The sequence below is a fragment of the Mus caroli genome, unplaced genomic scaffold, assembly GCF_978045245.1.
Source record: "Mus caroli unplaced genomic scaffold, Mus_caroli_1 scaffold_8, whole genome shotgun sequence".
NCBI classification, from domain to species: Eukaryota; Metazoa; Chordata; class Mammalia; order Rodentia; family Muridae; genus Mus; species Mus caroli.
The window spans coordinates 61,698,391-61,722,382 of NW_028227263.1; the positions used below are offsets into that span (position 1 = coordinate 61,698,391).

At 35.5% G+C, this 23,992-nt stretch overlaps 1 protein-coding gene across 5 annotated transcripts; it reads left to right on the top strand.

The window, feature by feature from the left end:
• The first annotated feature begins 514 nt into the window (after nt 1-514).
• On the top strand, nt 515-23,586 carry LOC110298432 (vomeronasal type-2 receptor 116-like). Of its 5 annotated transcripts, none has more exons than XM_085841579.1 (7): nt 524-783; nt 14,224-14,614; nt 15,905-16,184; nt 16,557-17,357; nt 19,313-19,540; nt 19,780-19,903; nt 21,973-23,586. In XM_085841579.1, the coding sequence occupies exons 2-7, from the start codon at nt 14,577-14,579 to the stop codon at nt 22,890-22,892; spliced, it is 2,391 nt and encodes a 796-aa protein (XP_085697705.1). In that variant the 5' UTR covers nt 524-783; nt 14,224-14,576; the 3' UTR covers nt 22,893-23,586. The 5 variants fall into 5 exon arrangements, with proteins under 5 accessions (XP_021023336.1, XP_085697705.1, XP_085697707.1 ...); XM_085841580.1 differs by lacking the exon at nt 524-783 and adding an exon at nt 9,780-10,270; XM_021167677.2 differs by lacking the exon at nt 14,224-14,614 and having other exon boundaries at nt 515-783.
• The last annotated feature ends 406 nt before the right edge of the window (nt 23,587-23,992 follow it).

Sequence of the window (23,992 nt, forward strand, 5' to 3'; positions counted from 1 at the left end):
GATATGCAGGAGTCACACAGGTTCATGCTCTTTTGTTCTCTGTACACTTATTTAGTGAGGATGCTACTCCCTAGCCTGGACAATCCTGGACACAATACCTGTAGGTCTATTTTGAGCTATGACTATGATAAGCTGTTTCTGAAACTTCCACTTTGAAACTCAATTTGGAATGGCTGGTGCAATTCACTTTAACTCTTTCAAATGGTGATCAGAAAAACAGTTTGGTGAACTAAACAGGTTAGCAAATTTTCTTAAGAATTTTCATGCCTGCAGCCTTCATATCAAGTAACATGGATGAAATCATCATATGTAGGGAGGTGAAAATTACCATTAAACAAAATTGTCAGCCCATGATTGTCACCTGAACACAGACATTCAAATAGCGAGCCCTGGGACAGAAAGTGCTTAAGAATTCTCCAGAGGACAACATGCAGAAAAGTACCAAAGTTCATACATGTTTTTCTCAGTACTAACTACAATTATAAAAAAGAGACACACAGGTGCACTAGAGCACATTGATACTTGGGCTTTGGCCTAAGGAGTCATACTGCACTTGGCTCAGTCTCAAGGCATAGCGGATGTGATAAAGATGTTATCTTTCATGTCTTTCTTCCTAATCCTGGAGTATTTATTGCTTTTGAGTGTAACACATCCCAAATGCTTTTGGAGATTAAAACAAAATGAAAACAAGGTTGGAGATGTAGAAGATAACTGCTTTTTTTACATATACACAAGACAGGGTCCACAACTGAATGATCCTTTCAATGGAAACCCAGATATTTCGTAAGTGCCTCTTTCATTCATTTATGTTTATCATAGTAAATAATGTGCACTAGGGATAAAGATAGGTTGACCATAATTCTCTGTGTCTACTTTCCCCATTTCCCACCTATACCACTAAGATCAATCAAAACTTTGTTCTGTGTTTGACTGTTGATAATTTCCCTATTTCTGGATTAGGCATTTTGTTCATCCATTTAGAATAACATTTGCTAGGCTACATTACATATACTTTGTACCTTGTTATTATAGGAAGGCTATGTGATGTCTCCCAGACACACAGAACAAAGCACTGCCCTGAGTTTGGTTCTTAGAGGCTACAATAAAATGATCTTTCAGTAGTCCTCTAGTGTTCCTTCCATCAGTATGCAGAGCCCAGTTCCCAGACAGAGATGATCTTCATATTTATACTCTTTTTCCTGGGTATGTTTCTTATACAGATAGTTATCATTTGTTTTAATGACCAATATATCATCATTTACAAACTGTTTTGCTATGCCTTTTAGCTGCAATCAGAATAAGAAAAAATATGACAATTTCATTTTCAAGTCTGTTCCATTTGTCATTTGTAGAGTCACAGATTTGTTGTATTAATAATGCCATGCCTTTATTTAAGTTCTAGGTTATAAGTATATGTAGAATCTTTTTAGGTTATTTTGAGTAGAGAAGTTATTTACCTGTTAGAATAGGAGATGTCACTTCAAGTATTAACCTGATATTTTCCTTGTCATATGCTAGAATGAAAGTTCTTTTCTTTAGCCCTTGCTAATATGTAAGAGAGAGATATTAAGGTTACAAATTTGGTCCAATTTCCTACTATTGAAGATGGTTTGTTGACTTCCTTATTTCCCATCATTATTTTGCCTACTATTTAAAATTTCAGACACTCATCCTGTATTTACACCTCTATTTTCACTTTCCCTAGTAATATAAAATATATTTGACATACTCCTTAATTTGTGTGGTAGGCTATTATTTTTCTTTGGTAATGAGATGTGTAGAATGTGGAATTTGACTTAGTAAAATCATAGCAAATATCTCCCATTTCATGTTGAGGAAATTGACACAAATAAAACAAATGTGTGGTAATACTCTGTGATGTAGAACATTTTTATATTTATGAGGCTCAACACAGTACAGTTGTATACTTTGGGACAATGATTGTATTCAGTTATTTATAGAATTTTGGAGAATGTTTATCAAATTTTTAAGAAGACATGGATGTAAGAGGGAGATTTAGTGAAACTAAATTAATACAGTATGTGATGGCCACCGACCAGGATATCAAATATATCTTTACAGACGATGGATGGTGAAAAACATTTTGAGAGTGGTTGAATTATAAACTCATATTCACAGTAAAATGGAACATGGGAAATGTGGTGCCCTAGACAAGACACTCTTGCAAAAGACATAAGGGAAAGATTAGAAAAGTTTAAAAGAGAAAATCAAAATGAGGCTGAAGCCGGGTGTGTTGGTGCATGCTTTTAATCCCAGCACTTGTGAGGCAGAGGCAGGCAGATTTCTGAGTTCCAGGCCAGCCTGGTCCTCAAAATATTGGAGGGGAACTTTGTTTTATTGGAGGTCAAGATAGGAACATTTGTACTTCCTCTTAACAGTCACACTCCAATCTCATCATAGTATGGTCCACTGTACACCAGTAACAAGATCTTCACTAAAATACTGAAAATTTTATGTCTACAAAACAAATAGTTGAAATTAAAGGTCTTTTTTATATCCAGATTTACATATTTACATTACTTAAGATGAGAAAGGTAAAAAGAATGCTTTATATGATAAGACATAAATTTTACTGTCTCGATTCCTGACTTTCCCTATTTACAAATAAGAAAACTAAGTTCAATGTTTCTGAATGTAAGAATGGCTCATGTAGGCATAAATGCCTCAGTTATACAAATACTGTTATATGGCCTGATCATTCAGCCTTACTTTCTTTGCACTGCTAGTATGCAAACAGGTAAGTAGGTATATAATAGTCTTGGTAATGGATTTGTCTTCATATGTTATGGAAATGCTTGAGAATGTATTCTGTTATAAACAAAAAATAAGCTTAATTATATACTGATTTGGTATATAATAACATAGATTGTAAATAACAGATATTCAGTAACTCTCTGGAATCATATTTTTAATCAAAAATAAAATCAATGATATTAACTAATGTTTAATGGATATTTATCACATACAAACCATTATCTTGGGGTATTACATATATTATATCTGATGGACCTAGAAAGGAAGGTACTACTATGGTAATTTTTCCAATATTTTTATATTTTTTGTTATTTAATATAATTTTTATTTAAATATATGGTGATCATATTCTTTCCATCCCACAGTCATTCTAGACTCTCTTTTCTGCCCTACACACCTAAAGTTCTCTCAAAACCACCCATAAAAAAACAAAAAATAAAAATCCAATAAAATAAAATAAAATACCACTCAAAACCAAACAAACAAACAAGCAATATAACAGCAAACATTAAAGAATTTAACAAGGTCTTTCTCAATTAAATTGTACACCTATCAAATTAATGCACACTCCAAGTGGAAGCAAGTGTTGAAGAAAAGGCAGAGAACATTTGTTCAATTTGAGTGTTTTCATCCATCTCAATCCAAAACTGTCATAATTGCCAGAAGGATCATGGAAGTGTATAAGAGTTTGAAGAGACATTTCTGAGGATCCTATCTTAATGAGAAAAGGAGGAACTGGAATGTTTTTTGATCTTCTCTCCTATTTATCTCAAATCCTTAAAGGGATAGAAATCTGAACTAGGAACCAGAAGACAACAATCTAAATTCAGGTTCATTGACTGTGACACTTTGCAAGCTGCTTACCCTTTGTAGCTTATCCCTTGAAAACAAGGAAGCTAGGCTTCACTCTTAAAATGTTGCTTTGACACTAATGTTCTACAGATTCAAGGCACATACAAACTTATAACCAATGCCATCCTGTCTCACTGTCTAGTAGACATCTAGTTAAAGCTCTCTTCATCTATTTGAGAAACATGTTACTCATGGATCACAGAAATAAATTACTTGGTTTCATGTACTTGATTATCTCCCAATCTAGACAAGACCAAAAAACTTGTGTTGATATACTGTGAAGAATGCTATAAGTCACTATACTACCAAGCTGCTGATGTTAGTTGTTGCTGTTGTGTTGTGATTGTTGTTGGCGAAAAACTGAACAATGCTGGGTAAGGATATTTTTAAGACTTATCTTTGGAATCCCCTTTGTATGAACCTGAGACCAAGTTTAACTAAATTCTCTTTATACATAAAAAATTAAACAAAGTTTTATTCCATATATATTTATTTCTACCATTACCTAAATAATTCAGGTTTTAGTACTGATAATTTTGTCAAGGTGCTATATCCTTTAATAAAAATGACCTTAAGTACTTAGAAAAATGAGGTGCATTCATAAAATAATAAAAGATACAATGTAAAAAATATAAACATTTTATAGTGTAGGAAAACTCTGGAAACATCTCCGTAACATCAAAAAAAAGAAAAAAAATTTATGTTCTGCTATTATTCAGTATGGCACACAAACTCTTAGGAAGTATCAGAAACATTTAGGAAGTAGAATTCAAATTATTTCTATCAGAGATAGTATGAATCAGTCATTAAAATTCTCTAAAAGTATAATAAAACTCTTAGATGACACCAACTAAGTTACAGGCATATATAATCAACATACCAAGATGGGCAGCATTCTATATACCATTATAAATTGGAAAAAATAAATAAATCAAGAAATAATTTCCATTTACTTTATCTTCCCAAAGTAAGTGAATGACATGCCAAGTAGCTAATCCAATGTAAGGGATGAAAAATCTACACAAAGAAATCCTTAAGATATTAAAGAAAGAGATGGAAGTAGATACTAGAAGACACACGGGTTCACAATACTCATTGATTGGAAGAAGGAAAAATGCAGGCTTTGCCAAGAATATTAGTTATTCTCCACAATCTGATCATAAGATCTTTTTTCTGAAGACAATTATTTCAACAAATGTGTAAAAATTGGGTTTGTGCCCAACTTAATGTTTTACCCTCACTAACTAGCATGCACGGTACTACATGGTATTCTGAATGCTACCAAAGAGGAAAGATAGTCATCAATATCTCCAAACTACAGTACCAGCAACCTGCAACGATGACTACCCAGTACAATAGTGGCATAAATGCTATTAGAGTACCCAACCACTTTTTCTTTTTCTTCTTGTATTTAAGGCCCACTGCAAGATATGGAACTTGTACCTGACACTGTACAGAGAATGAGAAACTTGAAATCCTTAAATGAGATGTCTTCAAATTTAATGAATTGTAGTCAAATAGAATGCATGGTGTTATTTCAAATTTTTATGTGTGTTGAAACTTCATCAATATTCTAACATTTGGTTAATTTTAATAAAAGTTCCATGGCCTACTGAAAAGAAAATATATTCTTCAGTGTTGGGTAGAGTATTCTGCAGGTGTCAATCAGATCTATTTAATTCATAACATTATTTAATTCCAGCTTTTCTGTTTAGGTTTTTCGTTTTTTTGTTTTGTTTTAGTTTTGGTTTGGTTTGCTTGTTTTGTAGATGACCTGACTTTGAGCAATGAGAAAATGAAGTCATTCACTATTGCACTATTAGGACCAGTACGTGATTTTAGTAGTTGTGTCGTTTTCTTTAGAAACTTGGGCACCCTTATTTTGTGCATAAATGTTTAGAATTTTAATATCCCTATGGTTTTTTTCCTTTAATGGGAATATAGTTTATTTGAAATCTATATTGTCAGATATTAAAATAGCTATCTGCTTGTTTGTTGATTCTACATGTTTAAAATACCTATTCCATCCTTTTATCCTAAGGTGATGTCTCTTTTGGTGGTATTTTTTTTTTATATGCAGCAAAAAGATAAATACTTATTTTCTAATATAATATATTTCTATATCATTTTACTGAGGAATTAACATCATCAATACTAGGATATGTTAATAGATTATATTATTAATATTCCTTATTTTGTTTCTAGGGTGTAGATTTCTTCTACCTCCTTTGACCAATAGTTCTGTGATTATTTATTCTTTATGTCCTCTTGGATATACTTAATCTTCTTTTCATATTTTTTAAGGTTCATTATCATATTCGTGGTAGCTATTTTTAAGTTCTTGTACTTCATCTTAATTGCTTTTTATAGGGTTATATTGCATTAGTGTTCTGGATTCTAGAAGAAGAATGTTCTCTTGGCTGTTTATATTTTTGTATTCAACTCTGTAATATAGACAGACATATAGCATTTAAACTCTTTCTTTGTGTATATATCTGGTCCTGTCTTTGTTCAGGTGGATTTTCTTTTCTTTTCTTGCTGTTGCCCACTCTTGATAGTCACATTACTTGCCAAATGTGGTGGGTATACATCACCAGAGTCTAAGGTAAATGTGGTGGCTGTAGGGTTTCTGGGAGAATGTTGTATTATGGAAGAGAGGAGATCACAGAAGAGTGGAGGTGGGCTAGAATGAGAGGCTGAGAAGGCAGTAGGGAAGAACTGGGTGGGTAGGTCTACAAGAGAAACTGAGTTCCCAAGAGGTGGCTTAAGGAGAGATTCAAGCAGGGTAGTCATAGCAGAACTTAGGTTAAGAATAAAGAGACTGGAATGTAGACAAAACAAAGATAAAAGTCACCCAAGTGTGTGGGCTCTGGGTCTCTGGTACAGAGCAGTTACATGGTTCTTCAGAAACACAAAGGATAGAAATATGAGAAAGAAATAGATCCTGAAAAGAGCCATGCAATATAATGAATGAAACTCTTATTCTACAGCAAGATGTAAAGTGAGATGGCTGTAGGGCTGGGAGAAGGGGGTCCTGCCAGAACTACAAGTATCAGAAGGAAAAATCTGGAGAAACTGGAATGAAAGGCAGAAAATAGAATAAAGGAACCAGAATCTCCAGTTCCAGTGTAACAAAGGATGAGATGGAGATGAGCTATAAAAAATGGCTAAAAGAAATCACAAGGTAAAAATCATAGGACTCTGAATCTTTGTAATTACCATCAAACTTAGTTCATCAGAAGTATCATCAGTTGAGTTCATCAGAAGTATCATCAGTTTACCCAGTTTCTGGCCAAGTTATTATACACTTCTGAGATGAATGAGCATTTCACTCTTTTTTATTCGTTATTTTATTTATTTACATTTCAAATGCTATCCCCCTTCCCAGCTTCCCCTCCAAAATTTTCCTATCCTCTCCCTCTTCCCTGCGTCTATGTGGGTGCTTCTTCACCCACCCACTCCTGCCTCAGTGCACTACTATTTCCCTATCCAGGATCATTGAGCTTTCACAGGACCAAGGAGCTCCCCTCCCAATGATGTCCATTAAGGCAATTCTCTGCTATACATCCAGCTGGAGCCATGTGACCCCCGATGTGTACACTTTGATTGGTGGTTTAGTCACCGAGAGCATTGGGGGGGGTGTCTAGTTAGTTGATATTATTGTTCTTCATATGGGGTTGCAAACCCTTTCAGCTCCCTCAGTTCTTGCCCTAACTTCTCCACTGGAGTCTTAGCACTCAGTCTGATGTTTGGCTTCATGCATCTGCATGTGTATTGGTCATGCTATACCAGGCTCCTGTCATCAAGTGCTTCCTGGCACCAGCAATAATGTCTGGGTTTGGTGTCTGCAGATGGGATGGATTCCTAGGTGTAGCAATCTCCAAATGGCCTTTCCATCAGTCTATGTTCCACTCTCTGTCCCTGCATTTCCCTTTGATAAGAATTATTATTATTGTTTGTATTAATATTTTTGAGGTAGGTGTGTGGCACCATCCCTCAACTGGGGGCTTTGCCTATTCACTGGATAGGATTTCTACAGGTTCTATCTTCTTTGTTGGTTATTTTTGGTAATGTTCTCCCTGTCGGATCCTGGTAACCTATTGGGTACCTGGCATCTGAGACTTTCTTGGGGCCTACTACACTTCCCTCTCCTCCACTGCTACACACATCCTTTCAAAACCTGACCCTCTATACTTCTCCCCATCTCCTCCCATATCTGAACCAGCACCCCTTTCTCCCTTGTCTCTCCCTCCCAGATTCCTCTCTCACTCTACTTCCCGAGATTACTTTCTTGCCCCCACTTTGCTGTGATCTTCTTTCTTCTTGTATTTCTTAAGGTCTGTGTGTTGTATCATGGGTATTCTGAGCTTCGTTTGGGCTAATATCCACTGATCAGTGAGTACATGCCATGTGTCTTCTTTTATGACTGGGTTATCTCACTCAGAATAATATTTTCAAGTCCCATTCATTTGCCAGTGAATTTCATGAAGTCATTGTTTTTAATAGCTGAGTAGTACTTCATTGTGTAAATGTACCACATTTTCTGTATCTATTCCTCTGTTGAAGGACATCTGAGTTCTTTCCAGTTTCTGGCTATTATAAATAGGCTGCTATGAACATAGTGGTGCATGTTTCATTGTTATATGTTGGAGCATCTTCTGGGTATATGTCCAGGAGTGGTATAGCTTGATCCTCTGGTAATACTATGTCCAATTTTCTGAGGAACCTCCAGACTGATTTCCAGAGTACTTTTAACAGCTTGCAATCCCACCAACAATGGAGGTGTGCTCCTATTTCTCAATATCTTTGCCAGCATCTAAGATCCAGCCTATTTGCTGCCACCTATAGGTGACCTTCTACACCAGATCCAACCTCTCCACCGAGCCACATATTACAAGGGTCTAACTCAGTGAGTTGCCTAACAGTTATCATTCATGCCTCTTCCTATCCCACCAGACTTCACCCTGGTCCCAGAGAGTACCAAAATCTTGTTTTCACTCCCCTCTGTGTGCCTCAAATAATCTCTAGACCTTGACCAAGAGTCACTATCTTCCTACCAGCCTACTGGACCCTTCCATAATACAATCAACCTTATCATACAACCAAATCCCCCAACACAATTCAGGCTTAGATCAAGAGGCATGTTCTCTATACCAGCCCAGTTCTTACTTTCAACCTGACTTCAATATACCAAGGGTTTTGGTACTTCTAGATCCAACTAGAGTGCATATATTCTATTCTACTTGCTTTGCCAAAATCAGATACAGAATCAACAATAAGAGTCCAGAAGCCCAGATCTCATTGGTAGAATATCAACAATATAAAAAACAAAAAATTCAAGCCAAAACCTTTTCTACAAGCCCTACCAGCTCTACAGAAATGTTTGCTAATGAGAATTACCTAGATGAAGACAGGACACAGAATTTTTTAAATAATTTTAAAATAATAATAAAACACATTTTAAAAACCAATAAGATTAAAGACATAAGAAATCACAAATCAATAAAATTAAGGAGAAAGAGTTAAAGAGGAATAAATTTCTGGGTGATTCCTAAGAAAACAGGAATATAAAACCTGATAGAAATGAGAAAGACAGTCCAGTTCCTCAGAACAGAATTTAGGATTTTGTTTTGTTTTGTTTTGTTTTGTTTTGTTTTGTTTTGTTTTGTTGTGATGGTGGTGGTAGTGGTGGTGGTTGTTGGTAAATTTTATTTTTTATTTATTTTATTTACTTATTCACTTTACATCTTGCTCACTGCCCCCCATCACCTCTTCCCACAATTCTTTCCCAAAGCCCCTCCACTTCTCCTATGGTGGGTGGAGGACCCTGGGATATTCCCCATCCTTACACATCAAGTCTCTGTGAGGATAGGAGTGTGCTCTCTCACAGAGAGTGGGCAAGATAGCCCAGATAGAAGAACATAAGAAACAGTTTTTGTTATAGCCACTGATCAAGTTGTTTGGAACCCAAAAGAATACCAAGATGCACATCTGATACATATGTGCAGGAAGACCTAGGTCCAGCCTGTGTATGTGCTTTGGTGGATCAATCTTTGACAGTCACACAGGTACAGGTTAGTTTATTCTGCTGATCTTCCTGTCGAGTTCCTATTCCCTTCAGGGCCAAAATACTTCCTGCTATTCTTCTATAAGGATCCCTGAGCTCCATCTGCGGTTTCAATGTGGGTGTCTTCATCTTTCTGAGTCAGTTGCTAAAATTAAAAATGCAGGTGATAGCACGTATTGGCAAGAATGTGGAGAAAGAGAAACACTCCTATAATGTAGATGAAATTGTAAACTGGTACAGCAACTCTGGAAATCAATTTAAAGATTCCTCAGAAAATTGGAAATAGATCAACCTGAAGACCCAGCTATACCACTCTTGGGCATATACCCAAAAGATGCCCCACCATGCAACAGGGGCACATGTACTATATCCATAGTAGTCTTATTTGTGATAGCGAGGAGCTGGAAACAACCCAGATATCCCACAGAGGAAGAATGGATACAGAAAATGTGGTTCATTTACACAGTGGAATACTATTCAGCTATTAATAATGAGGATATCAAGAGTTTTGCAGGCAAATGGATGGAACTAGAAAATATCCTATGTGTGGCAACAAAGATACAAACAATATGCATGGTATGTACTCATTAATCAGTGGATATTAACCAAAAAACTAGTACAGAATACCCAGGATAAAATCAACAGAACTCAAAAAAGTTAACAAACAAAGGGCCCAAGTGAGGTTGCCTCAGTCCCCCATGGGAATAAAGCATAGGACAGAGGAAGGGAGGGACCTGAGAGGGAGAGGGAAGGAGAAGGCAAAAGGGGAATATTATTAGGTATTACATGGTGGGGGGTGAAAAGGAGTCCCCTAGGACCAATAGAAAGAATGAAAACAGGCAACCTTGGAAGGTATAAAGTGGGGAGATCCTCTAGAATGTACCAGAGACTTGGAAGATGATAGACGGTCAGGACTCAGAGGGAGAGACCTTAAATAAAATGCCCAACGTTGGGGAGAGGGATCTTGTACAGTTCACCTGCAGTAGAAAGATAGGCATCAAGTGGAGAGATGGGGTTGCCAACCCATGGTCAAAAACTCTGACCCAGAATTGTCCCTATCTAAACAAACTGCAGGGTCAAAAGTGGAGAAGAAGCCAGGCATGGTGGTGCACGCCTTTAATCCCAGCACTCGGGAGACAGAGGCAGGCGGATCTATGAGTTCAAGGCTAGCCTGGTCTACAGAGTGAGTTCCAGGACAGCCAGGGCTACACAGAGAAACCCTGTATCATAAAACCAAAAAAAAAATTAAAAAAAAAAAAAAAAACGGAGAAGATACTGAGGGAAAGGAAGTTAATTGACCAACCCAAATTGGGGCCCAGCTCAAAGGGAGGCTCCAAGACCCGATACTATTATTGACACTATGGTATGCTTACAGACAGAAGGCTAGCATGGCTGCCCTCCATGAGGCCCAAAAAGAAAAAAACTGAAAGAGTCGTAAGTAGATACTTACACCCAACCAACGGACAGAAGCCAGGCAACCTTATAAGAAGACCAGCAGTCTCAACTAACCTGAACCCCCAAGATCTCTCAAACACTGAGCCACCAGTCAGGCATCATGCACTAACTGTTATGAGGTCACCAACATATATGCAGCAGAGGTTTGCCTGGTCTTTCCTTTTCAAGAGAAGATGCACCTAACCATGAAGAGACTTGAGGCCCCAGGGAGTGGGAAGATCTGTTCAGGTGGGAGGATAGTCCTCTTGAAGACAGGGGGAGGAGGAATAGAATGAGGAATGGTTGGAGGACAGATCAGGAGTGGGATAATAACTGGACAGTAAAAAAAGTAATAATAATAATAATAATAATAATAATAATAATAATAATAGACATCTTAAAGAAAAACCTTATTAGTAGAGTGGATTAGACAGAAGGTAGAATTGTTTTGAAGGTAAAATAGAGGATCTAGTTTAGATAAACAAAAAATATAAAAATTTGTTAAAAAAAAAAGAAAAAGAAAACAGAAAAATATCACAATGAAAAACACCAAACCTTCAAATTCAGTTAAAAATGAAGAAGCATGCTAAGTTAATGAAATAAAACAGGCCGGGCAGTGGTGGCACACACCTTTAGTCCCAGCACTTGGGAGGTAGACTCAGGCAGATTTCTGAGTTCAAAGCCAACCTGGTCTACAGAGTGGGTTCCAGGACAGCCACAGCTATACAGAGAAACCCTGTCTTGAAGAGAAGAAAATAAAAAAAGGAAAGAAGGAATGAAAGAGAGCGAGAGAGAAGAAAGAAAGAAAGAAAGAAAGAAAGAAAGAAAGAAAGAAAGAAAGAAAGAAAGAAAGAAAGAAAGAGGGAGAGAGGGAGGGAGGGAAAGAAAGAAAGAAAGAAAGAAAGAAAGAAAGAAAGAAAGAAAGAAAGAAAGAAAGAAAGAAAGAAAGAAAGAAAGAGGGAGGGAGGGAGGGAGGGAGGGAAAGAAAGAAAGAAAGAAAGAAAGAAAGAAAGAAAGAAAGAAAGAAAGAAAGAAAGAAAGAAAGAAAGAAAGAAAGAGGGAGGGAGGGAGGGAGGGAAAGAAAGAAAGAAAGAAAGAAAGAAAGAAAGAAAGAAAGAAAGAAAGAAAGAAAGAAAGAAAGAAAGAAAGAAAGAAAGAAAAAACAGAAAAGAAATACAACAGATATTCAAAAAGATTATGGGAGTAAATCTTTCCCAAAATAAGGAAAGACACAGACAGATATAAGACTCATACAGAGCTCCAAATAGACAAAACAAGAAAAGAAAATCCCTATGACATATGATAGAGTTAATCATTGAGTAATCAAGACAAACAAACTTTGTTGAAAGCTGCAAGAAAAAAATCACAAGTCATATATAAATGGTACTAGTCTAACTGGATGTTGGCATGTAAAAGAATACAAATGAAACCATATTTAAGATCCTGCACAAAACTCAAATCCAAGTTGATCAAAGACTTCAACATAAACCATTATACAATGAACCTGATAGTAGATAAAGCTGGGAATAACCTTGAAGGCAAATGACACGGGAAACTAAACAGAAGAAATTCAACAGAACAAGCACTAAGATTGACAATTAATAAATGGGACTTCATGAAACTGAAAAGCTTCTGTAAGGCAAAAGACACCAGCAATAGGACAAAATGGCATCCTGCAGAATGAGAAAAGATTTTCACCAACACAACACTTGATAGAGGGCTAATTTCCAAAATACATAAAGAAGTCAAGAAACTAGACATCAACAACCAAATAATTCAATTTTAAAAGGAGAGTATTGGAACTCAAGTGATGATTTAATTAAGAGCACTGGCTGCTCAATTCCTAGCAAGTACATTGTGGGTATCAACTGTCCGTAATTCCAATCCCAGTCTATCCAGGGATGCTGACAGTATAAGACGTGCAAATAGTATAAAGACCTACATGCACACAAACACCTATACACATAAAATAATAACTGTTTTTAAATTAGGTATGTGGTAAAAAGTGGTATAGAAATTGTGGCAATGGCCAATCAAATTGAGGTTAAGAACCACCACCTGAGAGGGAGCCCACCATTAACACTGTCTGAAGGACCAGGGCTAAAAGGTTTTATAGCCTGGTGAGCTTAGGATAGAACCAAACACAACTGGAAGAAATATGGAACAATAGTTAAAAGAGGCTATGAATTTGAAAGAGAGTAAGATGTGAAATAATGGCGGCTCTTAAAGAGGAAAAGGGAAGGGAGATATAATGTAGTTAAGATCTCAAAATAAAGGGGAAAAATTTATTAAATATAATGTGTTTATAGAACTTAAAAGCGGTCCAAAAATTAAGATGAATACATTAACTCAAAGATAGCTTATTTGGGAAACAACTCTATGATTTTTAGATATTAAAAATTAATATATGTTTAACAGAAGTGGTTTATTTAGTTTAGCACACTCAACAACTCAGGATAAAACAGGCAAAACTTTAGGTCTTTAAGAATGTAAGAGAGATTTTCAGAATTAAAGTAACAAAAACACTAGAAAAATATTTAAGCGAGGAAAACATAAAATTAAAAAGTACATACATTGTTCATCTAATATAATAGCAGATACATAACAACAATTTGGATCTAGTATAGTTGATATATGTACGCTATAGTCAAAACACAATACAAAATAGACAGACTATACAACAATATAAGCAATCACAAATAAAAATACTGAAATGATTCAAATTGTTGTTTGAAAATAATGGTCAAATATTACAAGCGTGTGTATGCTTACCTCTAGTCCTAACAGTTGGGTGATAGAAGCAGATGCATCTCTGTAATTTTGATGGTAGCTTGTTCTACATACACACGTACACAAACACGCACAAACAACAACAACAAAAAAGTCAACAAGAGCTACCATAATGAGACCATGGAGTGAAAACAAATTGTCATATATACTGTTAGAATATGTTAAATAAAAATATGGACATAAAAATCAAGGTATTATAGAAATAAAAAAATATGTACAAAATTCAAAACAACCAAGATACAACAAAGATAGTCTTTCCACACTGCCCATGTATGAACAAATGGCCTTGTTCTTGTTTCTCATAGTAACTTTAAAAGAAAGTTATACAATGCCCAGAGTCCATGATGCCCTGCAAATGAAGGAGAAGGATGTTTTCAAATTCCTTACCAAAACAACCTGCTCAGTTGACACAAACTTTTACTTGTATATGAAGCAATATGTCTACAAAACGAAATGTGATCTACAGCGTAAATCTGAAGAAAACATGGAAGACATTGTTGCTTTCACCTCTGACTATCATTCCCATTGAGAACACTGTTGATGTCAGCACCATCTTTTTCAGAAACACTAGCAAGTGCGCACTGCTTGATATTTTGCTGCCACTGGAGCCACCAACTGGGATCTTCACTAACCAGAACCAAGAAGCTTTCAGGAAGCCATGGCTATCTCAGGGCTGGACATCAGACCCTCACAGAGGTGTTTTATGTCAACCTGCCCATATTTGTTCTTTGTAAAACAAGACTATCCTCTGTAATTGTTGGAAATTCCCATTCCATGCAGTGTCAAGGAGTTCACTTATTGGTACTAATATGGTAGATACTGGCTGCAGGGAAGTATTCCATTGGTTTGTTCCTGGGAAGTATTATATCTATGGCGCTATTTCCCATGGGCACCTATGGGAGGATATGCCTGATATCTACTTCTACAGAGATTCTAAGAGTATTTAGAAATAACAGTAAGATGCTTATGAGAAGAATGTAGCCAATGGGACTGGAATATGCCAGCTATTGAGTTCACTACTGCTCAACTAGAGAAGACTGGAAGTGTGCAGGTGCCTTCTGCAACCATCCAGTTACTAAAGACTGTTACTAAACACTGAAGTGCCCAACCACCAATACATGTTAGTACTTCTCATAGTGCAGACCACTGAGTGGGGTGAAGCCACCACTGAGTGGCCCTGAGGTGATCTACTGACACCTGACCAAAGGGGACAATAAGTGGGAGGAAAATAGAGTTGATAAAATCTTGAGGAGAAAAAAAACATAACTCAGGGTCAATATAATAATGTTCAATTAAGTATAAAACACATTATTTGGAATCCAAGTGCCCCTGTGTAGTGAAGGGAGCTCATTCATCATACAGTAACAGTAGTTCTTATCCTCAGCCATTTATCACTCAAAATTGCACAGGCACAGACAATTAAAAGGAGAAAATTCTATGGAATTAAAAGGGGATAATAGGAAATGTAGTTTGTTGCATTCCCTGTAAATCCTATAGCCTCCTAAAAGCTGTTTATACAGGTAAATTTAATTAGCTATTTCTCATTTACTAAGTTAAGGACTTAGATAGTGATTATTCTATTGGTGAATACATCAGAATCTAGGTAGCTTATGGAATTCATTCATTTTCTATACACAGTAATTCCTTGAATTCCAAGATAAACCAATGAGTAGATTCAGAATTGGCTAGCACCTACTTTCTAGTCCATGGACAGCACAAAGACTCTTCATCATGTTCAAAGACAACAGACGGGAACTATATGAATTTTGATAACAATACCATTTGAGTGAAGTCTATCCTCCCTCCAAAAAGATAGTTTTAAATATTCCTATACTCTTGCATATATTTCACATTCTCCCACATACCTGTGTCACCATTGAAATGGGTCAGGGAAACAACATTCAGTAATAATCAGGGTAGTGAATGTAATCTAATTTTAACATGTTTTGTACTTAAACTCTAGTGATCTCTGTGTTCTGTTTTCAGATTGACAACCAGAAATATCCACCTGGTTTTGGCTCTATTGTTTGCAATCAAACAAATAAACAGGAATATTCATATTTTACCAAATATTTCTCTGATAGTTAAGGTTAACTGTGCCAAAAAGGAAGATCTACAAATGACTAACATGTACTCAAACAGAGATGCAGCTATTCCTAACTACAACTGTAAACATGGAAGAAGAATTTTAACTGTACTTACAGGACCAAGGTGGTTTTCATCTGCCTTACTTGGGCCACTCCTACACATCTTTGCAATACCACAGGTGAGATTACATTCTGTTTGTACTGAAACTGTCTCCTTTCCTGCCACCTTTCTGAGTACCAAGACAGATTAGAAGGCACAAACTGGCTTTATGTCTGTTATGATTCAGAAGTTGAAGCATAAATTATCATTTTCTGGCACATACATGACATCATCATTAGAAATAAATATGAAAGATTGGAGATGTCAAGTGTTTTAATATAAAAGTCTTTTAAGTAGTTTTTGGGAAAAAAAATCACAAAAAGATAGAATTACAATAACTATATAAACAATTTATACTTCCTAATGTTCCCAGATTTTAACTGGCATGCTTAGAAAGACTATAATTTGCACATTCTCTTTTCTTCATATAGTTAACGTTTTTGTCCTTTAGCTTTACTATGGGCCATTTCATCCTCTCCTGAGTGACCGGGAACACCATCCTTATCTGTACCAGATGTCTCCAAAGAATACATTTCTGACCCAGGCCATGATGGCCTTAGTAGTTTATTTTAGCTGGAATTGGGTGGGACTGGTCATTTCAGATGATGAACTAGGCATTGAGTTTCTATTTAAGTTGAGAGGAGAGATGCACAAACACAAAGTTTGTATAGCCTTTGTGAATATGATCATACAAAATACACAACTATATCAGAAAAGAGCTGAAAAGTATTATACCCAGATCTTGACGTCATCAGCAAAAGTTATTATCATTTATGGTGACTCAGACATTCTAACTCTACATTTTAGACTGTGGCAACATTTAAGTATTAAGAGACTCTGGATTACCACCTCACATTGGGATGAGAACACAAGTAAAGGAGACCTCCTTCTTTCCTCCTTTAATGGGATTTTCATTTTTTCACATCCCCATTCTAAGATTACTGGTTTTAAAAAATTCATCCAGACAGTGCAGCCTTCCAACTACAATAAGGATACTTCCCTTGCTAGGTTGTGGTGGCTGTATTTCAACTGTTCATTGCCATCTCATTGTAAGACACTGAAAAATTGTTCAACCAAAATCCTACTAGAATGGTTATCCAGGCACCAATTTGAAGTGTCCATGAGTGAGCCAAGTTACAACCTATACAATGCTGTCTATACTGTAGCCTATGCACTTCATGAAATGTTTATTCAACATACAGAACATTGGCAGAAGGATATTGGAAAAGAGCTGGAATTTTACTCCTGGAAGGTAATGATATTCCCACTGAATAGTATGAAGTGTCAACTTATGACACAAAGTTTACCATAAGTTCTAAATACAAGTATTCTACAAAAATTTCTCACAAGTGGGATTATTTCTGTAGCATTTGCTTCATATTACATGAACATGGTTACTGGTGTAAATTAATATCAAGAGACAACAGCATACTGAAAACATTAGAATCAATGTTATTGGTTATTCACCACAATGTAACAGAAAGACCTTGTTGCTGAAAACAATCATAGTAATCACATTGAACATGGAGAAATCAATCTGATCCTCAACTGAAATCTCCCTGTTTAATGGCTAGTCTTCATAGAGCTGGAAGGTGCTTATCTTACCACTGAAAACAAAACAAAAAAGAATCATCAATTTTTCCATGTTAGAAACTCAGAAATCTATGAAAATGATATGCTAAAAAAATTGTGCCACAACAATTAAGGGATTATTCAACCTAAGTCCAACTTTATCATTGGATTTGAGATCCACTCCATAGGATGATACTCACACCTGACAATGCTAGTATAGTCAAAAATTCTAGAATGGACACGTCATGGGCTCAAAGAAAAACCAATTATTCCGCTAAATGAGCATAGAATGATGTGATGCTATACCTGTATATTAAGACATCACTCAACTCTCATCAGATAAATTTCTTTCTGCATAGGTAATAAATAACAGAGACCCACAACTGTACAAAAATCACAGAGTAAGAGCCTTTGAAGGAATTATCCTTAAATGGGATGTCTCTATAACACCATTCACCTCAGAGATCATGCATCTATGTCAAAAGGGGGCCAGAAAAATGTAACAGCCATAAATGATTGAAGATTTTTAAGAAAATATTATTTAATAAGTAGAACAGAGTAGAAACACATATAAACTCATAGATTTATGGTAGCATTCATGTGAACTCCCAATCATGAGCCAGACAAAATCCAGGCACAAATAAGAAGTGAACACACATTTCCACATTTGCCAAAAAGCTATTTGCAACTGGTCTCTTTAGAAGGAAAATCAATTTTCTTCAATTGAATGACACTGCATATAAAAGCTAAACTTCAAAGCAGATCCCATGCTCAAAAGCTTGCCTGTACAAATTGGACTTCTTGATTTTCTTAGTTTATTTTTAGGGATTGGGAATTTTTTTAAAGCAAGGGAAAGAACAGGAAATTGGGTGTGTTGAGATAGAGGGGAGGTTGGAAAGGTGCTGAGAGATTAGAAAGTATATGACAAGATTATACTGAATAAAAGTCTCAAAGAACTTTTAAAAAGGAAGGAAAAATTTAAGTTGATGAATTTTTCCAGTATATTTCCAACACATAAGCATTACTATATTGTCAACATTTGAAACAAAACAAGAAACACAAATGTCCTTTAAATGATCAAGAATCTGTTGATTGAGCTGGGCGTGGTGGCACATGCCTTTAATCTCAGCACTTGTGAGGCAGAGGCAGGCAGATTTCTGAGTTCAAGACCAGCCTGGTCTACAAAGTGAGTTCCAGGACAACCAAGACTATACAGAGAAACCCTGTCTTGAAAAATCACCAAAAAAGAAAAGGAATCTGTTGGTTGATATAATGAAGAATTTATTAACTTATGTTAGGCAATTCTGCAACTCTATTTATGTATTGAGGAACTCTATTCAGTAGCTGATGGTGTAATAATACTGATGAATAAAATAATGTTGATAATGTCTTACTTTCCATAAATATTACTAAGCTGTGAATGTTGTAAACCACTAACTTCATTGTGAAACTTGATATTTCTAATGCATAATGCTACTTAATTCTAGATTTATAGTCTTTTCTTTTATTGTATTAAGGAGTTTTAATAATATTACATTTTAGACCAGATTAATTAAATTAGAAGCATTCAGATTTTCAGATTATCTACCCTAATGTGCATGCGTAGTTTATATTACAACAATAAATTTATTCCAGGTGGCCCCTTTCCTGGAGAACAACAAATTTATAATTTCTTCTGGATATCAATACAATATTAATCAAAGAGGGAAACTGGATACAGAATATGACATTCTCTATGCTATGGATCTTCTACCAGCTCTTGGACTTAATGTGAAAATAGGAAAGTTTTCCAAACATTTTCTACATTTTCAGCAATTATATATAGCGGAAGACATGATAGATTGGACCATGGACATTAGACAGGTGAGTTTGGACTTAAGTATGATTCTTAACTATAAATGAATAAATATCACTTATTTATTTATATTTTATATCATAAAACATAATATTTTTATAATATGATTTAAAAACAATAAAATATTACTCTTTCATTTGTGTAATTATAAATAAATGAAAAATGTTAGTGATAAGACTGCAAATCGCGGTTTTAATTGTGAAGTGGGTCAAACTCTTTCTACTAACACATATCTATTTTTTGTTAGACATTACAATCAGTATGCAGTGTGCCCTGTAGTGTAGGATTCCGAAAATTTATTCAGAAAGGAAAGGCTGTCTGCTGTTTTGATTGTACCCCATGTCCAGAGAATGAAATTTCCAACATGACAGGTAATTACATGCCTTACCAATTGGTCAGTTGAGGTTTTGCAAGCAGTAAGTCAGCCAATATATAGATATATTATTAAAGAATCCATTATAATGATGCAGTACATAATTTTATATAGATAGTAGAAAATTTATAATTGGTGGTATCTCTCTTGTCTCAAGAGTACCAGGGGAATTTTCGATGTGATATAACTGGTAATATATGAAGTAACTGGCACACAAAATAATTATTGTAGGAGTGAGTAGAAATGGATAATAATAAAATTAAATCTCAATCTCAGGACCAGTGCATAAATATTTCAATAAAATTTTAACATGACCAAAGCAGAGATGGATGTAGTACTCAGACATAAAATAATGCATTAGAATGAATGTTCAACATTAACTTGGGGAGCAGTGGTGTGTGTCTTTAATCCCAGCACTCAAATTCAGGAGGCAGAGGCATGTGAGTCTCTGTATATTGAAGACCAATCTGCTGTACAGAGTGAGTTCCATTATAGGCAGAACTACACCGAAAAACCCTGCCTTGAAGACACAAACAACAAAAATAACACCATAAAGAATATTCGGCATTTTGGGCTATACAACATAGTGAATAATGCAAGAAAAGGTTGAAATGAATACTGTGTTGAAATGTTGCAATAAAATGTTTCTTGAATTGACACTGTGACATAAATATAAAAGCAATATTAATGAATTAAATGTGTTACCTTTGTCAGTTCAATACAGAATAATATTATATTGCAATTCTTTTCATTTAACTTGCTACTTGCATATATTTCAAAAACCATAAATATAAAATTTTTTACACATAGTAATGATGAAAAGTTTACAAAATAATTCAAAAGAATAAGCCAGTTATTCTCAAACTTCCTAAAACTGTAACCCTTCAATATAGTTTCTAATGTTGTGGTAACCCCACCTCCAACCACAAAATGATTTTTCTTGCTATTTAATGACTGTAATTTTGCTACTCTTATGAATCAAAATGTAAATAAGCAACCAAGCCAGCTTGGTCACTCAAAGGGTCTTGACGAAGAGAAAATACAATTAGACATTATAACATGACTCCAGCCAGTGCTCAGGCTGAAACAGGTTTTTTTTCCACTCTGCTTTTATACCATTCTAGGTATATGCAAAGAATAGGGTCAGAACGAGGACAAAGACAAATCAGTCAAGGAACAAACAAGGTATAAACAGAGTGGTTAAGGAACAAACAAAGCAAAAACAAAGGGTCACAAATGACTATTGTACTCAGGAACATAAAAGGCCAATCAAGATACAAAGAACACATCCCTCAGCTGTCTTCATCTTGAGCATTGTCCTAGCCTAATGTCAAAATTTTATCTGATCCTATACCTTTGTCCTAGTTCATTGTAAATATTCTTGACAATGTCCTTGAAGCTGCACCAAGAGCTCTCCACAAACAATTACCTGTGCTTTTCAATGATCTTAGGAAACCCATAAAACATTGAGATTCACTAGATTACTTACATGCTAAGGTAAGTTTTGAAAAATAAGGCGAACTTAAAATAACTGAATAATAATGTATGCCACTGAAGGAAAGACTGCTACTACAAAATTCCAATGGATATGGTCTTCCAATTCAATTAAAAATTTTAAATTGCACTTACTGCAGTGTAAATTTCAAGTTAAATTTGGAAGGAGATTCTTGCACCCATCTAGGATTATATGTCATTCCATTAAGAGATGGAAAATGTTCTTGTATTGGTGCTTTCTCAGTAAGGATTTATCCTTTGAGTAGATTAACACTCTAACCTAATTTCAAAAAGTAGTGAAAATATGATGTGATCTAGTGTACTAAATTTCTCACATAGAAACATAATAGAAAAAGATTTATATGATCCAGTTACATTGAGTGCTAATTACTTCATAGCGTTTTTGCCTTCCTAAATAGTACTAGTTATGGCTTTTAAAAGACTATGTTCAGGAGAATGTATATCCAACAAATATGCCAATTTGGTCAAGACTACCCAGTGCATTAATTTAAAAATGTTTGAGAAAAATAGAGAAGAAAAATAAAACTGATAATACCTCCTTTTCTATACCAGACATGGATCAATGTGTGAAGTGTCCAAATGATCAGTATGCCAACATAAAACAAACTCACTGCCTAAAGAAAGTTGTGACCTTCCTGGCTTATGAAGACCCCTTAGGAATGACTCTGACCTGTTTGGCCCTGTTATTCTCTGCTCTCACAACTGTTATACTCAGTATCCTTTTGAAACACCGAGACAATCCCATTGTCAAGGCAAATAACCGACTTCTCAGCTACATTCTTCTCATCTCTCTCATATTTTGTTTTCTTTGTTCCTTGCTCTACATTGGCCATCCCCATATGGCTACCTGCATCCTACAGCAGACCACTTTTGCAGTTGTTTTCACTGTAGCAGTTTCCACTATTTTGGCCAAAACAATTACTGTAGTAATGGCTTTCAAGATCACTGATCCAAGAAAAAAGATAAGACAGATGTTAGTAACAAGGGCACCTAACTATATCATTCCCATCTGTACCATGATCCAACTTATACTTTGTGGAACATGGATAGGAACATCTCCTCCATTTGTTGATTCTGATCCACACTTTGAACATGGTCACATCATCATTGTCTGCAACAAGGGTTCAGTTATTGCATTCTACTGTGTACTGGGTTACTTGGGCTTATTAGCCCTAGGGAGTTTCACTGTAGCTTTTCTGGCCAGAAATCTGCCTGATAGATTCAATGAAGCCAAATTCCTGACATTTAGCATGCTGGTCTTCTGTAGTGTGTGGATTACTTTTCTCCCAGTCTATCATAGCACCAAGGGAAAGGCAATGGTGGTTGTGGAAATCTTTTCTATCTTGACTTCCAGTGCAGGGTTGCTTGTTTGTATTTTTTTCCCAAAGTGCTTCACAATTTTGTTAAAACCAAAGGCGAATTTTACTCAGAAGTTCAGTGGCACACATTCTAAAATTGAATATAACCATTAAATTATTAAGAATGTCTTAAGTCCATTCACCTTTGAAAAGTTGTTTTTTTACAAGAGGTCAAAAATACAAAGTAGAGGGAAAAAACAATATCTTCAACAAATGGCTAAGGTTAAATAGAATAGATGGATTTACAATGATGAAAGTAGGTGTATATTTATCACTATGCACAAGGCTCAACTTCAACTGTATTATGGACATCAACATAATACCAGATATCTGGATATGTGATACAAAGTATCTGATATATGACATTTTGTATCTGATACAAAAGAAAGTGAGAAATGGTCTTGAATTCATTGGTTAAGAAAATGTTTCCTGTGGCATGGGCACTAACTCAAATAATTAATGAACAGGTACTCATGAAACTGAAAAGTCTCTGTAGGGCAAAAAAAAATAAACATTTATGCAAAGTGTCAGCCCACAGAAAGAGAAAACTTCTTTACCAAATACAAATCTAAAAGGAGGTTAGTATCTAAAATATATAAGAAACTTTGCAAAACACCGGACATCAAGAAAACAAATGGCCTAATTTACCAATTTTAAAAGGATGTACAGATCAAAAAAAAAAAAAAGAAAGAATAAAATATGCTGCAGAGGATTGATTGCATTATCTGGCATCAATAGGAGGGTAGGCCCTTGGTCCTATGAAGGCTTGATGTGCTATCATAGGAGACTGCTAGAGAAGTGATTCAGGAATAGGTGGGTATGTGGGGGAGTATCCTCTTAGAGGTAAAGGAGTGGGGGAGTGGGATGGGGGCTTTGCAGAGGGGAAAAAGGAAAGGGGACAATATTTGCAATATAAGTAAGTAAAAAAATCAATAAAGAAATGTCTGAGAAGCACATAAAGAAATGTTCAACACCCATAGTCATCAGAGAAATAAAAATCAAAGCTACTTTGAGATTTTATCTTATACCAGTCAGTATGTCAAGATCAATATAATAATAGACAGCTCTGTCTGTTGAGAATATGGAGTAATGAAAACACTCATCCTTTGTTTTTGTGAGTGAGAGTGAAAAATTGTATATGGAAATCAATGTGGTGGTTTCACAGGAAGCTGAGAATGACCAGGTCAAGATCCAGCTCTACTCTTTGTTCTAGA

What these genes read in the sequence shown, in the direction of transcription:
- LOC110298432 (XM_021167677.2), top strand. Translation starts at nt 590, where the DNA reads ATGTTATCTTTCATGTCTTTCTTCCTAATCCTGGAGTATTTATTGCTT. An exon ending in AATGGAAACCCAGATATTTC is followed by an intron (nt 784 to 15,904) that starts GTAAGTGCCTCT and finishes TTCTGTTTTCAG; the next exon opens with ATTGACAACCAGAAATATCC. An exon ending in TGAAATTTCCAACATGACAG is followed by an intron (nt 19,904 to 21,972) that starts GTAATTACATGC and finishes TTTCTATACCAG; the next exon opens with ACATGGATCAATGTGTGAAG.